Source organism: Perna viridis, chromosome 4, assembly GCF_037379345.1.
Source record: "Perna viridis isolate PV_CMFRI_1.1 ecotype Kerala chromosome 4, ASM3737934v1, whole genome shotgun sequence".
In the NCBI taxonomy this organism is placed as follows: domain Eukaryota; kingdom Metazoa; phylum Mollusca; class Bivalvia; order Mytilida; family Mytilidae; genus Perna; species Perna viridis.
In genome coordinates, this window is record NC_142448.1 from 46,491,623 (window position 1) to 46,508,212 (window position 16,590).

General features: G+C 34.0%; 1 protein-coding gene across 1 annotated transcript; it reads right to left on the reverse strand.

Annotated features, from left to right (window-relative positions):
* Window positions 1-1,946: 1,946 nt before the first annotated feature.
* Window positions 1,947-3,384, reverse strand: LOC148620295 (uncharacterized). The gene is made up of 2 exons (XM_088577090.1): window positions 3,306-3,384; window positions 1,947-2,776 (listed from the first exon to the last, which is right to left on the reverse strand). Exons 1-2 carry the CDS (start codon window positions 3,382-3,384, stop codon window positions 1,947-1,949), a joined length of 909 nt encoding a protein of 302 aa, XP_088433216.1.
* Between the last annotated feature and the right edge of the window lie 13,206 nt (window positions 3,385-16,590).

Consider the following 16,590-nt stretch of genomic DNA (forward strand, 5'->3'; position numbering starts at 1 on the left):
TAAATAGGGGATAAAAAAAATAACCACTGAGCAACAAGTGTGCATATTGAAAAAACAAATCTTTTTACATAAATATGTCAAAGAATAGTTTTAACCCGTGCTACTTGTAACTCAAATCACAGTTTATAGATTTCGCAATTACACGAACAAATTTGAATATAGTTTTGATTACAAACACTTGTCTTTTTTATGAATTTGATAAAATTGTCTGTCCTGAGCATTTTTTGTTTACTATCCCGATACATTCTTTCAGTCTAAATTATATCTACATTTATTTAAATGTTTGGTCAGCTGTACATTTCGTAAAATAACCTAAGACTTAAATTTTGAAAATAAACTGTAAATCCATTATAAACTATAAAACCATTTTTTTCATGGCCATCAAAAGATCATGCTTATAATTAAGAATAAGCCAAACAAGTGGTAAGTCCAGAGGTTTACACAAAAGAAGATACTTTCCTTGGGCCGAAAATACGCATAGAATTCATGTTTGCAATTCAATGGTAAACCACAAATTGTTTATTTTCTTTTTTAAACTTAAAGTATTCCTTATTTGAATATTCTTATTTGAATCTTTACTGTTACAGTGTTGCAGACCCTAAATATCGGATATCGGCTTGCTGTCGAGTGTTGCCTTAGCCAAGTTTCAATACACCTATATATTGCGCACTTGAAACATTTCCAGTTCAGTGGATCTTTTTCACGTCCCAATGACACGAAGTCTGATGTTAAATTGCGACGTTTACCAAAGTTTGGGCCTGGTGAGCAGTTGCAGACCCTTAATATCGATTATCGGTTAAGGGGACCTGTGGACGTCCTAAAAATTCGAAATCGAATGTCAAATAGCGACTTTTATCAAAGATTGAGCCCCGGTGACCAGTTCCAGACCCTCAACATCGGATATCGGTTTGCTGTCGAGATTGAGCCCCGGTGAGCAATTCCAGAGCCTCAACATCGGATACCGGTTTGCTGTCGATTGTTGCCAAGCCATGTACTGATACACCTGTATATTGCACACTTGAATCATTTCTAGATAAGGAGACCTTTTCACGTCCCAATAATACGAAATAAAATGTCATATGGCGACTTCTAGCTATGTTTGGGTCCCGTTAAACAGTTTTAGGCTCTTGATATCGGATATAAGTTTTCTTTCCAGTGTTATCCTAGCCATGTACTAATACCACTGTATATTGTGCACCTGAAACATTTCATGCTGTCAGGTGATTAACTAGCCATGTACTAATACCACTGTATATTGCGCACCTGAAACATTCGGCTTGTTTCCATTTCGCCTTAGCTCTGAATTCTTATACTAAAAAATATTCCCATTTCGCCTTAGTACAATTTTGTATAAACTAAGGCGAAATGGGAACCTATGTAAACATCTAATCAAGAGTAATTAGTGTTTATACGACTATATAAACATAGATTTAATTTGTTAATTTGTTGTTTAATACAAATGTAATTGTATATTTTTGTGTAATGTTTATATGTTTTTTAAGTGTTCAAGATTTTATTTATATCACCATATCTTATTCAACTTCATATAGGCACAAAATGACTAAAGTAACAATTTCTATGCTTTATTGGCATGTAATTAATGTGATAGATAGCATAACAAAATCCATTCAAAAGCATACATCATTCTCATACTCATTCATAATCATAATTGAACACAAACAAAATTACATCAAAACTTGTCATTGGAAAACATTAAGCTAAATAAATAAGCAAAATGGAATATTTTCACAAACAGTGACGAAAGAAAGCACAATAGTTCATTACTAAAATTAGCACAATATTAGTTTTTAAATAGCACAATAGTGTTTACTATTTTATAGTGCATTAATAAGCATGAAATGTTCATCTGAATAAAACAATATCACAATATGATCACAAAACTCATAAGGTTCATAGCACTAAATTGTCACTAAACTGTTATCTAATCAAGCTTCGTGTCTCTGTAACGTAGTCGGTGAGTTTGGTGCATTCTCTAGTGCGTGTAACCAGTAGTCTTCAACCTTGTCGAGTGGTAATAGTGGGAGAGCTGCTGCACGACGGACTAGTCTGTTAACATCTGGTTTGTCTTTGTAGTCTCTCTGTAGACCACAATCCTGAGTTTTCTTCCATATGGCTTTTGAGTAGTGGAACAAACAACCCTTGAGTTCTGCTGCTGGGAAAGTCTCTGTTGTTGCGTTGCGTGATGCACATTCAAAGTCTAGGCTGACTGCAGTTGGAGAGAAGTTCAAGTTGTGGCGCTGGCATACCTCCTTCAGTAGTGTGAAGAGTCTGATGTAGGTGGCTGTGTCCCTCTTGGGTAGTAGTGAGTAAACTGGTGGAAACATCGCTGTTCCGACGAAGGCATGAATGGTGAATATGCTGTCAAACATCGGTGGTGCTGTGTAAAATGTCCCGTTACAGAAGATTCTGTCTGCATTGCTGAGATGAGTAATGTTGTCTGCAGTGGCGAAGATAAGTATCTTGTTGACATCTCCGTCTTCAGCTTGTAGGAAGGGCTCTCCACTGGTAGTTTGTCGAAACTTGTCCTCTAAGTTGATGTTAGCCCTTGTAGTTGGGTTTGGTGGTAATGTCTTCTGTCGAGATCTGTAAAGCGATGACTTTGACGAGTGAAAAGTTGGTAGGTTTGCAGCAATAGCTCTGGTCTGGGCATCCCATGGTGCGTCTCTGAATTTGGTTATCTCCTCGTCATAAATTGATGGTAGCGGTGTGAGTTCTTCTTTGGCCCTGGATCGTATAGAGCTGAGTATTCGTCTTCCTGTGAGCAAAATAAAAAAATGTTTCATATTGAATTATGTAAAATAAAAAAAATATGAATATGATTGATTTTTTTTCCAATTTTGCAGAAAAATATGCAAAAAATGTATAAAATCACATTAAAATATACAAAAAAGTAAAGAAAAATTAAATGTTTTCTTAATTATGTTTATTTAGTTACCAAAACATGCCATAAATTAATAACTGTGTTTTTATAATGGATTTATTGTAAATTTCCATTTCGCCTTAGTTCGTTTTTTACCTGAAATTCACAGCTAAGGCGAAATGGGAACACAGCAAACATTCCATGCTGTCAGGTGATTAACTAGCCATGTACTAATACTCCTGTATATTGCGCACTTGAAACATTTCCAGTTAAGGGGACATTTTCACGTACCAAAATGTACAAATGGTGTTACATTTTTTCTGTTGGTAGTAAGGGACAGTCTATATCAATGTGGTGTGCTGCTGATTGTTTGTCAGCCATTGTTAGGCTAGAGTAATGATTTCGTTAATACATGCCTATTTACTTTCCACCGAATCATCCTCTACATTATTAGAATTATTCGAACAAACTTTGGCATTTATATCTCCAATTGCAATTGTCATTTTTCTACTCTTCTATCCTTCATATCTGTTTGTAGAATGATGTAAAATTCCTCTTTCTTGTCATCATCTGCATTGTTGGTAGGGGTATAGCAGTTCAGCACATGTAGGTTTATGCTATTTTTTGATATTCCGAAATTGTTTTATACCTCCAATGCCAACATCCTTTGATCTACCTACAATTTACCTGTAAAATTTTGTTGGCATTCAAGTAGGTGCCAGTGGTTATCACAACAAAGTTGAATGCTGATCAAAACATTCATACTAATTAACAGCTAGATAAATTACAGGTGACTCATTATGTAGGAATACTAGTGCTAGAATAGTTACTAAATATGAGGTTTTTGTTCAGTTTAATAAAATATTTGTAATTTCTATAAATTGTAAAAGATACGTTTTTGCTGTAAGTAGTTTATAGTTTTCTTTTTGGTATATGTAATAATATCATACTATAATTTGATATCACATGAGGCATAAAAAGTAGAAAATATCAGAATATATTATATATTTGCACACAGAGCACACTAAAAACAATACATAAAACAGAAGCAAACATTTAGCGATTTGTCAAAAACCACTTCATGTTATGTGATCTGATAACAATTGATGAATACTTCATACACAACAATTCGCATTTAACAGTTTATTGCAAGTGTAAAAAAAAATATGATGCTGAGTCTGTCAACTGTAAAGTTGTCATCTCATGGTTAGCATGTCTTTGTATACATATCAATTATTAGTTTGTTTAATCCTGGTTTAATCACACCAATTATCAATTCGTTAAATAAACAAACAAAAAAAGACAAAGGGTTTACTGACCGTAAGATTGTGTAGTCTGTTCCAAATATATAGGTGTCATATTTGTATGTTTCAGTGTATATAGAAGATTTCGTTTTCACTGTGTAGTTTCTTTTTAATATATAAATGTTAAAATAAGATGAATAATATATCTTTATATACTTTACTAATACGTCACTGAAGTCAATAACAATTAAATTGAACAATAAATAAGTAATTTACTATTATATCACACAATCATAACAGTATAGTAGGAGTTCTAGTCTAGTGCAAGGTGCACCCCAATGCGCATGCCGTCACATCCAGTGGTCGTGGACCGGAAGTGGACTTAGATGGGGGACCAATAAGGGGAACATGGGGACTCTCTGATGCAGGAAGGGGGGTCTAAAAGGTTGGATGGAAGGAAACGATCTCCATATGTTTCCTCATTAAGTATCCTAATTAGTGTCATTATATAGTATGGTGTAGACAGATAAGTATTTCAAAAAAGGGGGTGCATTATGACAAGAGTTATCTTTCTTTGTTTATATTGCTTTTTATCAATGTAGATCGAAGATCAGAATTGATATAGGTGTCGCAAGAGCCTTTAGATTTGTAAAGCCTGGTGGCATCTGTAATTATCTTACACTACCGCAGAAAAATATTCCCATTAGCGTACTTCATTAAGGTTCACATGCAGATAGTTAGGTGCACTTTGTAGGTATTTCTAATTTGTTAATTTCAATTCTGTGTTATTGACGCCAATAAACAAACCCAATAAACAACTTTTACTGCGAACTAATTCTGCTGTTTAATTTGTAATATAATTTATAATTAAAAACAGATGACCTCTTATCAGTACCTGTTTGTTTCTTTGCATTTACCCGATTAAACAAGTCATTCAGTGTCGATATATTCAAGTTGTTTATTCATTTTTAAACGCATAATAAACCATTTAATGTTTAGCTAGAAATACACACCCTACAAGACTATAAATAGTCTTCTATCATAGAACTGGAATATAAAGAGGAATGATGAGTACCAAATGAAAGAACTATCTCCAGATATCTCATGCAGGTCTGACGGATAAAAGGGGCAGTGGTTCCGATCAAGAAACTGTATAAAGAAAGGGGTTTCAGGCTATTATTTGCAGCTCATCTTTTGGCCGTTTTGTTACAAAAGGATAGAATAACCCCCGAAACCATCCTGACGTATCTTTCACTGTATCGTGTATTTTATTACAGTTACCGCTTCGTGACATCGGAAGCCCGGAGATGGCACATACAATGAAACTTTGCATAGACGATGGCATATAAATTTCGATGATGCATTTCTCGGGAATTGTGTTTTTGATCTGGTGTTATTGCTTTTCACAATAATCATTCTATTCGACTGTTTTGGCCATGTGTATGTTATTAAAATAGAGCTGTAGATGCTCCGGGGCCTTAAATGTGCATGGCTAATGTATTCTGCACCAGGCATGTTTGGTGAAATTATATCACGGGTGCTTGCCCCCACTATCAAATATGCAACCCGACAGTATATAATTAGAAGCATTTGGTGGTTATACCTGGGTTTATTCATTAGAGTTGGTTGCAGAGCAGTAAATAGTATTATGTTCGATTTTATTAGGGTGAAATGAGTTGAAGAGAGTTACCCCCCCAAATCTGGGATCCCCCTCTTCGTGTTATATACTAGTCGGGCTGGATATGTGATAGTGGGAGCAAGCCCCTGAGATTATATATAAGATTTTATTATTTTTGGTAATGTACGTGTCTCTGGACTAGGTAGCCAGAAACTAAGCGCTTTCCATAGGTGTTTATTGAATAACTTGTAGCATTTGAGATATAAAGGTTATCAACTGAGAAATGTAGCTGGTTGAGAGGAACATGTTTCTTAAGATATGATTTATTTCAATGACTGTGTCTTAAGTTTGGGTGATTTAACAGACAGTTTTGACCTGAATATCGATAAATTGAATTTCGACCTGAAAATTTAAAAACTGGGAATGGCCAATTAGTAGTTTGTAACTCAATTATGCACTATGTCGGAGAGTTTTGTGTACATTCATCTAGGTGTTCCATGTAAACCGATATCGAACCTGAATATTACGTAAAATGGCGCACTGCTACGATGCATTATGAATTTTGGTGTGTGTGTTTTAAAATGTCCTTCGTAATCAAGTGGTGAATTAAAAAATAAAACAAAGAGTTCTATACTACATAACCATTTATAATAATAAGCTTATGTAAAGATACGTTTGAATTCGATTACTTTACTTTCCTTTTATTCCATATTTTTGCAATATGACGATTATTGGAGGCGTAAAAACTCTGATGATCAATATAAATTGATTCGGTACATGAGTACTTTGATTTAATTCTACATTTTATTAACGCTAATTGTTTTGTTTTTTTAATTGTTTTTTTTTTTTTGGTAAATTATTTGTTTGTAATTTCATTGTCTTTGTGTAATAATGTCAAATTGAATGGACACTTTGAATAGATTTTAAATTTTTATTTGATTTTCTTTGTGTTCAATGGATTGTGTAATTTAAATACATGTCTCATGAATAGACAGATGTTTGAAACTTCTAATTTTACTCGTGATTTCAATAGCCCATGTATTGATTTTCAACCGTTTTTATTAGGCTTTATGAATACATTACAGGTGTAAGGACGTGTTGTGCAATGTTTACCTCTCGGACAATAATTTTTATCGTTGTTTAATTATTGTTGTTTAATTAAACAGACAGAGAGACGGAAAGACAGACAGACAGACAAATATTTTATTTAAGTCTCACCTCTCATATACATATATACAATAAAATATAGAACACAAATTAAAAATAATAAAATTTCTACCATTCGAGAGCCACCCTTAAAAGAGTTACGAGAGACTATAATATATATATAACAAATTAAAATATTTCGCTATTTATATAAAACATTCTTTCTATGAATTAAAATATCAATGCAGATTTTGGCAGTGTTAAAACATATATCTTCATTCCTAAATAAAAACAAAAATTTTTCATCTTCGGACATATTCATAAAATTATCATTAATATCACACGCTCTGTTACATAACTCGTTGTCTATAAAATTGTTCATAACACATTCATCATAAAAATATATTCTATCTTCGATTGATAAACCTTCGTGTCTTCCAGTTTCATTTTTTATGGGTGTCACACCACATCTCAATTTAGCGTATGCACTTCGATATCTACTTGGCATATTTATGCCTACATATTTCTCTTTACCATATTCATTTTTAAATAATCTATAAGTTCTAAGTTTGCTATGGTCATTTGCCATTAATTCGTTACACCACTTTTGTTTATACATAATAAATGATTTGTTTTCAATATGTCTTACAACATTTTTATTAAAAATATATTCTGTATTACACAAATATGACATATTAAGATCTCTAAATTTACAGTGAACTCTAAAATTCCAGTTCTTTATCTTGTTATTACAACATCAATTAGACCATAAAAATACCTTTATATTTATTCTGCTATTACACATTTTTGTATGTCTTGACCATGTTCTTAGAATACAAGACCATTGTTTTATAATACATGGCATCCAGCCCATATCTCCATAAAATGACAAATTTGGAGTATATTTTCCAACACCCATAAAAAATCTCATGGCTTTGTTCTTTACTGCATTTATATATGTGAACGCTTTTGCACCCGAAATGGGTGCACCATATTCTATTACTGACATAACCAGTGTATCAAATAAATTAGTAAATACAGAATATTCAAAACCACCATTAGCTTTACATTTTGCAGTTAACAAGCCAAGTGAACAACTTGCAGATTTTGCTACAGCTTTGGCGGTCTCATTATAATAAAAAATAATCATTAAGTACTAATCCTAAGTAAGTATATCTATCAACTATATTTAAGTTATTGCCATTAAACGTAAAATTGAAGGAAGATCTATTAAATGATCGAGGTCTAAAATGTACAATCTTAGATTTATCTAAATTTACCACAAGATCATTATTAGTACACCATGTATTCAAAATGTCTTATAAAGTTTGCAGATCTTTTTCATTTCCTGCTAAAAATACAACAACGCCTGCATATAAAAGTATAGATACAATATCATCAATTTTTATCCCAACGTTCAAACGTTTAATTTCATCAACAAGGCTATTAATAATGATTGTACATTATTATAGATAGAATACCGAGCGTTTAACCTTTTAATGCTGATACCAATAGATTCAATCTTAGAGAACATGTTTCTATTAACCCTGTTATAAGCTTTCCTAAAGTCTATAAAAGCAACATATGTTGAAAGCTTCTTTAACTTTTTTATCTCTATAATAGAAGTCAAAGTTGACAAATGGTCTATGGTATTGTGCTTTTTTCTAAAGCCATTCTATTCATCTTTTATAAAGTCACTCAAGTTAATCAGTTAATCTAGTGTTCAACACACCACAATACAGTTTATATGACGTAGGGGCCAATGTTATTACACGATACGACGATGGGTCTCTAGGATCAGAAAACGATGACTTTGGTATTGGCGTGATAACCCCTTTCTTATCATAACAGATGTTGAATATACGAGTCAAATCGTCAAGTGCAGTGGGGTTTTTGTACAGTTCTATTTGAATATCATTTATACTGAGAGATTTACCGTTCTTAGAATTCTTTAGTACATTAAATACCTCCTATGATGTTATTTCACAGTCTAGAAACTCATCGTAAACTCTATTATTACAATTTATATTAATATTACTATGATTTTTGTTTAACATATTGCAAAAATCATTTTTCCATTTACTTAAAACACTGTTCTTATCACTTGATATTGACCCATCACTCAATTTAACTGCCATTGGAATTTTAATTCGACGTTCACTGCCTACACCTATCTTTCCTATTTTTCGCCAAAATTCCATCCGATTTTCAGACGAATTCACAAGTTCCTCTTTCCTGTATACCAATGTTGTCGCTTTGCCTTGTTAACATGTTTATCGAAATCCTTCCTGATTGCTACATATACTTGCCGTAGTCTTTTTGCAGTTACCAGCCTTACATTTTGTCCACTCATTTTCTGAATGGCACAAATTGTTCCAAAGCATAGTTAACGTTTCATTCCACCATAGTTTTAAACATTTTCTTGATTTGATGATTATTCCGTCCACTAAGATCGTTTTACTCGGTAGTTTTTGTGACATTTCGGTTTTCACTATTGATACAAAATTATTATACATATCGTCAATTTCACTTTGAGTACAGTCTGCTTGCTCGACAGCATATATTACGTTGTTAAAATCTGTAACTACACTCTCACCTGTGAGCCAATCATTAGGCAAGTTTCTAATGTCATGTTTCGTTGTTGGTGTTGGCTTGTTATAGATATTTGACTCGTCATTCATAAACTAAAGTTTATATTCATTGCCCATGTTAAAAACGAATGGTCCGGCACTATCCAGCGCAGATTAAACTTATCTGCAACTCCAATGCGTTGGACAAGATCAGTGCCTCTTGTAACGTTGAACTCAGTAAAAGAGTCCAGCATTTCATAGAGAGTAATGTAGTAGTCTACGACGCTACATCCTCGGGTGGAGACGAATGTATAGTCATTTTGTAACATGTTGGGACCGTTTAGAAAGCAGCAATTAACATCAATCAAGAAGTCACAGAAAATAGTTCCATATGAGTTAAGTTGGAAATCTACAATATTTCGCTCTTGAAGCGTATCGACTCCTTCAATGTAATCCGGAAGGTCCGAACAACGGCTATTCCAGTCACCACGTAAATATAACGTACTTCCGCCTGGAATAGTATAGATTTGTGTTATTATGGTATTAAAGAAGTCATGAACATTAATATCTCTAGCAGAATTTTCTGGCGGTAAGTATACGACGCAAACATAGAATACGTTGGGCACGCACTGTTTGTCTTCAAATTGAATCCATAAAATTCCATCTGTGCTGTCATCAGCAATACGTACAATATAATCCGCACATAACTTGTTTCGGTCAACAACGCCAACGCCTCCACATTTAGCTCGTATGTGAATGTTTCTTCTATTATGCCCGTACCAATTATATCCACTCACATCTATAACATTCGAGTTGATTAAATGCGTTTCTGCTATGCCGAATATATTATATCCAAATTGCTTTGATTAATACAAGAAACTAAAATGTTAAATTTATCGCTATGTACATCACTATTCCAGCCATTTATGTTCCAAAATCCGCATCGAACCTAACTGCGGCCTGGACCTCGATTATTGCCAATAAATCCACCGTCACGATAACCGTTTCCTCGATTGCCATATCTACGATTTCCCCTGCCTGTATTTCGATACGTTCCCCGCCATCACTTGAAATTTCGTTGTTCACTGGATCGGATTGTATTTCAGGTTCATTAGGTGATTTGTCAGTGTTGTTCTTTCTGTTTTTCTTGATTTCAGATGTACACGGTTTCCTTTAAAGTCTAGTTAGTCACTTCTGATAGCATTCACAATATGACGCATATTCGCACTGATAATCCGCTGAGCTTTCGGAATGGAATTTTCGATAAATATATCCTTAAAGTGTCTATAGTCCTTCAGATTTCTTTTTCCGTCTAGCACTTGACGTTTATCGCCCGAAGTTGACATCGACGCGATGTAAATGTGATTTTTCTATGTTTTCAACTCATTTCACAACAGATTGCAAATCATCTTGAAATTGTTTTGTAACTTTTTTCATTTGTGTTGAAACTCTCTTATCATTTTCAAAGACGTCCATGCATCCGTGTCGTAATCATATCAAAAAAGCTGCCCATTGTTTTCGTTAAGTCAACCACTAATTTTTTCAATTCTCCGATCTCGCCTTGACCGCTATCATTGCTGATCACTTGATCAGAACCTAGTTTTGACGGATTTATTTGTGAACTCTCCTTGATAGTATCTTTATCAATAGAATTGCTGTTCAATGGAGCGTGACAAATTTTATCAAATATACCGGTATCACTTTTTAACTTTTTTAATACCATCTTTATTATTATCATCAGATCTTGTGCGTTTTATACCACTTTTAGGTGCATTTCTGGGTGAACCTCGACTGGAACACTCACTGAATAATTTGCCATAACCTCTTGTACATAAATGTCCGCGGACTGTTCACTCATAGGATCCGACGCAGAATCGTTCATTCTGAGTTGATTTTCCTAATAAAATTACGTGTTACGGATTGTTCTCAATAAGTCAATATACTGCACCAGTATGATGATGTTCATAATCCGGAGAATTCTGTTTATAATTATTTTTATTCAGTTTGAAATTTTGACTAACCATTAATGATTATCCTGACAAGTGTAAGGTTTACATTTGGAAAGTTAATAGCTTTTGAATGTTGTATTGCCTTTCATTTTTATTATAATTAGATTTTTATAGTCGACCATTTCATCACCTGTTACAGACACACTCAACCTTTTCATCGATTTTATCCGTGTTAAGGGGCTCTATCGGGTAAACCGATTTCTTTTTTCTACATATATTTTCAATGTTTACATGTCCCGTGTACTTGATTTGACCCGTTATGGGGTTCTATAGGGTAAATCATTGATTTGTTGATTTTTTTTCTCTCCATATTCAAGTATATAAACAGCATGGCGAGTTATCATTTAATGTCACATTATTCTTTTCTACATGACATTACATGTAAATACCTTGTGCTCGTTTAGAAATTTTTACTTTTTTCAGAATTATTTTACCAGTGAGAACTAAATGTTTCTTTTGAACAGTCTGTGGATATCAACTGTCAACTACATTGTACCTGAATTTGAACACAGTACTCCGAGAGTGCAGAAGAAGAGCAATATTGACATTACAATAATGACTTTTTATCAGTACAAACTTAAATGTGATTAAATATGGAGTAAAAAACGACAACCTATTTTACTTGTTACTTCATAGCTTTCATGCTCCATGCTCCCAGTTTTTAGTGGAGTCCGAGTTTGCTTTAATTTGTTACTTTGTATGCATGATTTTAGTTACTTCATGTTCTTTGTTGTGTATGTCCCTGGATTACATTCTTTTGAATACCGCCATAACCTTGGTTCCCTTGATTACTCTTTCTTAATACAAATGTACATCAAGAAGAAATTCAGTTGAAACATTTTTTTAAGAATGCTAGTTATCTGCTGGCCAATTAAAGATGTATTATACTGCAGATGCACAAGATTATATTTTACACTTTATGGTAACAAAGTTGTTCTGTTTCAAAAAAAAATTTAAAAAAATGTTTAACTGCAATATGTTTTCCTTTGTTGTAAGAGACCAATGTTCAGGAATAATTTCTATTTATCTTTAATTTGAAAATATTTTACTCAACTTTTCCAAGCTCATTTTGATTCAAAATCATTCGGAATTCTTGTTCATGTTCATATATCCGAATTATTTTGTACTTCCGAATCTCATTCGGAATTCCATACAATTTTCCGAATGATAATTTCGAGCTAGTTCGGAGTATTCGGACTCTTCCCAATGAATTTTCCGAGCTTATTCGGATTTCCGTTCAAATATTCCGAATGAGGCTTGAATTCCAAATTATTTTTCCAAATAGACAGTAGATTTCCGAATATTTCATAAAATTCTGTTTGGAATTTTCATCCAAACTTTTGATTTTGGGCCTAAAATATTTGTTTAATGTCGGAAAAGTCCGAATACCCCGAACTCAATTTCCGACCTAAAAGTTCGGAATTTCCTGCTACGGGTATTGACTGGAATGCTATTTTTTCAATATAACTATCATATGGGTGACTGCAACACACAAACTTGAGTCAAAATTCTTTTAAAGCGTCATGCTTTCGCAAAATGTATGCGTGCCAGCACTTTTATCGCAATAATGATCTAAATTATTCCATATGTAACTATCATGCCAATTGCTGCGACACATAAAGTTGAGTCAAAATTCTTTAAAAATGTAACATTCTTGCAAAGTGTATGAATGCCAGCACTTTCAAATTCCATTTGGATCTTAAATTAATGACCAAAATGCGATTTCTTTTCTATATAACTATAGTGTGAGTGGCTGCAACACATAAACTTGAGTCATATAAGTTGTCATATAAAGTACAGTGTATCATACTTGTGACTGCGACACATAAATTTCAGTCAAATTCTTTAAAGTCATGATGCGTAGCACGTGATACGGCAGGTAAGGCTACCTAGGGTTGTACCAATACTTTTTGTTGGTACTACATGCCGTCCATAAAAGTCTTGTCAAGAAATTAAAAAAAATCAAAAATAGCAAGGCTTCCTTCGCGTCCTACGAATCGGAATTCGGGTGCTACGCCTTTTTTTTCTGAATCATGACTGTACATATACAGTACGTAATACAGTCAGAGAAGTATTTTCTAGCTAGTGACTGTCAAAATCTGTCAGGATCTACGGGTACTGTTCTAATCCACGTCACAGTAACTGTTTTATCTAGAACAGTTGCTGACAGGAGTGTCACGACCCAAGACAGCTAGATTCTGACAGAGCTTCTCCTAAGCCCTGACAGATCCTGACAAGGTGTGTCACGAGTCAGAACACTTTCTGTAAGTTCAGATGTGTTTAATCACAGCCAACTCTGACAGAATCAAAGAGACTGCACAAGGACTGAGTAACATACAATATCAGATGTTAAATAAAAAAAAATAACATACCATTTAACCTTTTGTATGTTCAAAAGACTGAGATTTAGCATAACGACATTATTCAAAAATAAAAAGAATAATTTTGCTATATATCCAAGTACAATATACAAAGATGAGACAAAAATATGAAATCTATGATAATCTCATTAATATATTAAGGCTTTCTAATAATAGTTTGAGTAATGCTGTATGCACCCCCTTTTTAAAAAAAAAAAAAAGAAAACTACATTTAAAACAATGTTTTGGCACATTATTTTGATTTTTCACAATTTCTATCCACCATAATTTCTTGCCTTGTTTCAGCCAGCCTGTAGTTGATAGCTAGCGAACAATTGCTAGCGAACAATTATATGATCATATCCGATAAACAAAAGATCACCTGGACCCAATTTTAAGGGCCTTATTTGAAGTAGTGCCAGGGGATCGTGGGGTATAGCATTATAGAGGAGACCCGTACAAACCATTCTACGTCGGAAAAAGTAGGGGTCAAGTTCGATTTAGTGAAATGCCAGTCAATGGAAAATTTTCCAACTATAAAACAGGGGACCTCACTTGGACCCAATTTTAAGGACCTTATTTTAAATAGTGCCAGGGAGTCATGTGGAGTAACGTTGTAGAGGGGACCCGTACTCACCATTCTACGTCGGAAAAGTAGGGATCAAATTCGATTTAGTGAAGTGCCAGTCGATGGACAATTTTCCAACTATATAACAGGGGACCATACTTGGACCCAATTTTAAGGGCCTTATTTGAAATAGTGCCAGGGAGGCATGGGGTATAACGTTGTAGAGGAGACCTGTACCCACCATTCTACGTTGTGGGGGTGGGGACTTGTATGTGACTTGCTTGCAAGCACAACTTAAAACTTATTATTTTAATTCTCCTGTCATAAAAATTGTTGAAAGTGTCCGCACCTTTTCTCAAAAGTGGCCGGTCAGATTGAGATCAAACTTTTCAAGAAGTCAGAACTCATCTTCGAAGGGTGCAGAACTTGAATAAAAAATTTCCAGCCGCCGCCTTTTTTTTCAAGATGGCCGCCGGATTAAAGGTACCTTTTTTTCACAGGAAATTGGAAATCAAATATCGCAAAAACTGCATATCAGAATTTGACCAAACTTGATATACATATTCAGCTCAATTGACCAAACAAACTATTGAAAAAAAAATCGCGTTCGTCTTGGTCGCCATTTTCAAAATGGCCGCCAACGCGGTTGAAAATTCAAATTTGTCCGATTTTGATGAAAATTTATATCTTTGTTCTTTGAGTTGTCCTGATTAATATGTTGCTCAATCGAAAATTTAAACTACGTATCTACTGCCATTTTGAAAATTGTCACCGCCGCACTCGAAAATTCAATTTTGTTCGATTTTAATGAAAATTAATATCTAGGTTCTTAGATTACGAATCTGCAGCTCAATCGATGATTCGAACTACATTTCAACCGCCATTTTTAAAATGGCCGCCACTGCTATCGAAAATTTTAACTTGTTCGATTTTGATGAAAATTGATATCTAGGTTTTTTAAGTCGCTCCTATTAAGAATCTGCGGCTCAATCGATAATTTGATTACGTATCGTACGCCATTTTGAAAAATGCTGCCACCGCGGTCGAAAATTTTAATTGTCCGATTTTGATTAAATCATCTAGGTTCTTTAAGTTACCCCGATTATGAAATCGATGATCTGAAGTACGTATCGTACGCCATTTTCTAAATGGCCATCACCGCGGTAAAAAATTCAAAGTTGTTCGGTTTCGTTGAAATCCAAATTCTTTACGCTACTTCGATTAATAATAAAAAGATCAACTAACGTTATGTTTCTCAAAAGACAGACAAGGAAAGAGGAGACGACTTCTACACGTTTCGTAGAAACGTAAATTTTAATTATTATTTTAATTCTCCTGTCATAAAACTTCCTGAAAATGTCCACCGTTTTTCTCCAAAGTGCCCTATCCGATTAAGATGGAATTTTTCAGGAAGTAAGAACTAATGTTCGAAGGATTCCGAACTTAAAAAAAATGTCCAGTTGCTGCATTTTTTTTTTCAAAATGACCGCCGGACTGAAAGTTACCATTTTTGTACACCGAAAATTTTGAACTCTTATACTGAAAACGGCTGGTTAGAGTTCGACCAAACCTGTTATATTAATTAAGCTTAGGGTGCATTATACAGTTAAATTTAGGCACACTGTTTTGCACACTAAGTTGACGCTGTCAAATTTTGTATAACTTAAAATTAAAAGTTGAAATTTTGTGGATATATTATTTAAATGTAGTTCAGCATTCATTTATACTTAGACAGATGCAATTTATGTAATGGTAAACAGGTGTAATTTAAAGGAAGTTTGGTATCCGGAACGTATCAGTCCCCTACCGTATTAGGTTCTCTCCTCAGCATCAGGTAGTACAATACAGTTAGGTCATTTCTGAAAATTTGGTCTCATCTTGTTGAAATAAAGCTGTTTTGAGGCAGTCCGCACAGAAATTTCTAGTGTTTTGTCATCAAAAAGTGCATATTTTTTTTTAATCCTTGGTGTGTGGATGTTCAAGTCATTTATAAGTTACCCTTTTCCGCCTCCACCATGCATGCTTTTATCCTGTGCTAGTGTCTGAGTGCCTGTTATTTATAAAACAGTATTTGGCTGTTATCCTTGGAAAGGCACCCCTGAGGTACTAAAACTCAGTAATATTTTTATCAGTATGTTACCAATGCTATTGGATTTTATAACAATAATCATCTAAATTACTTATAAATTACTTG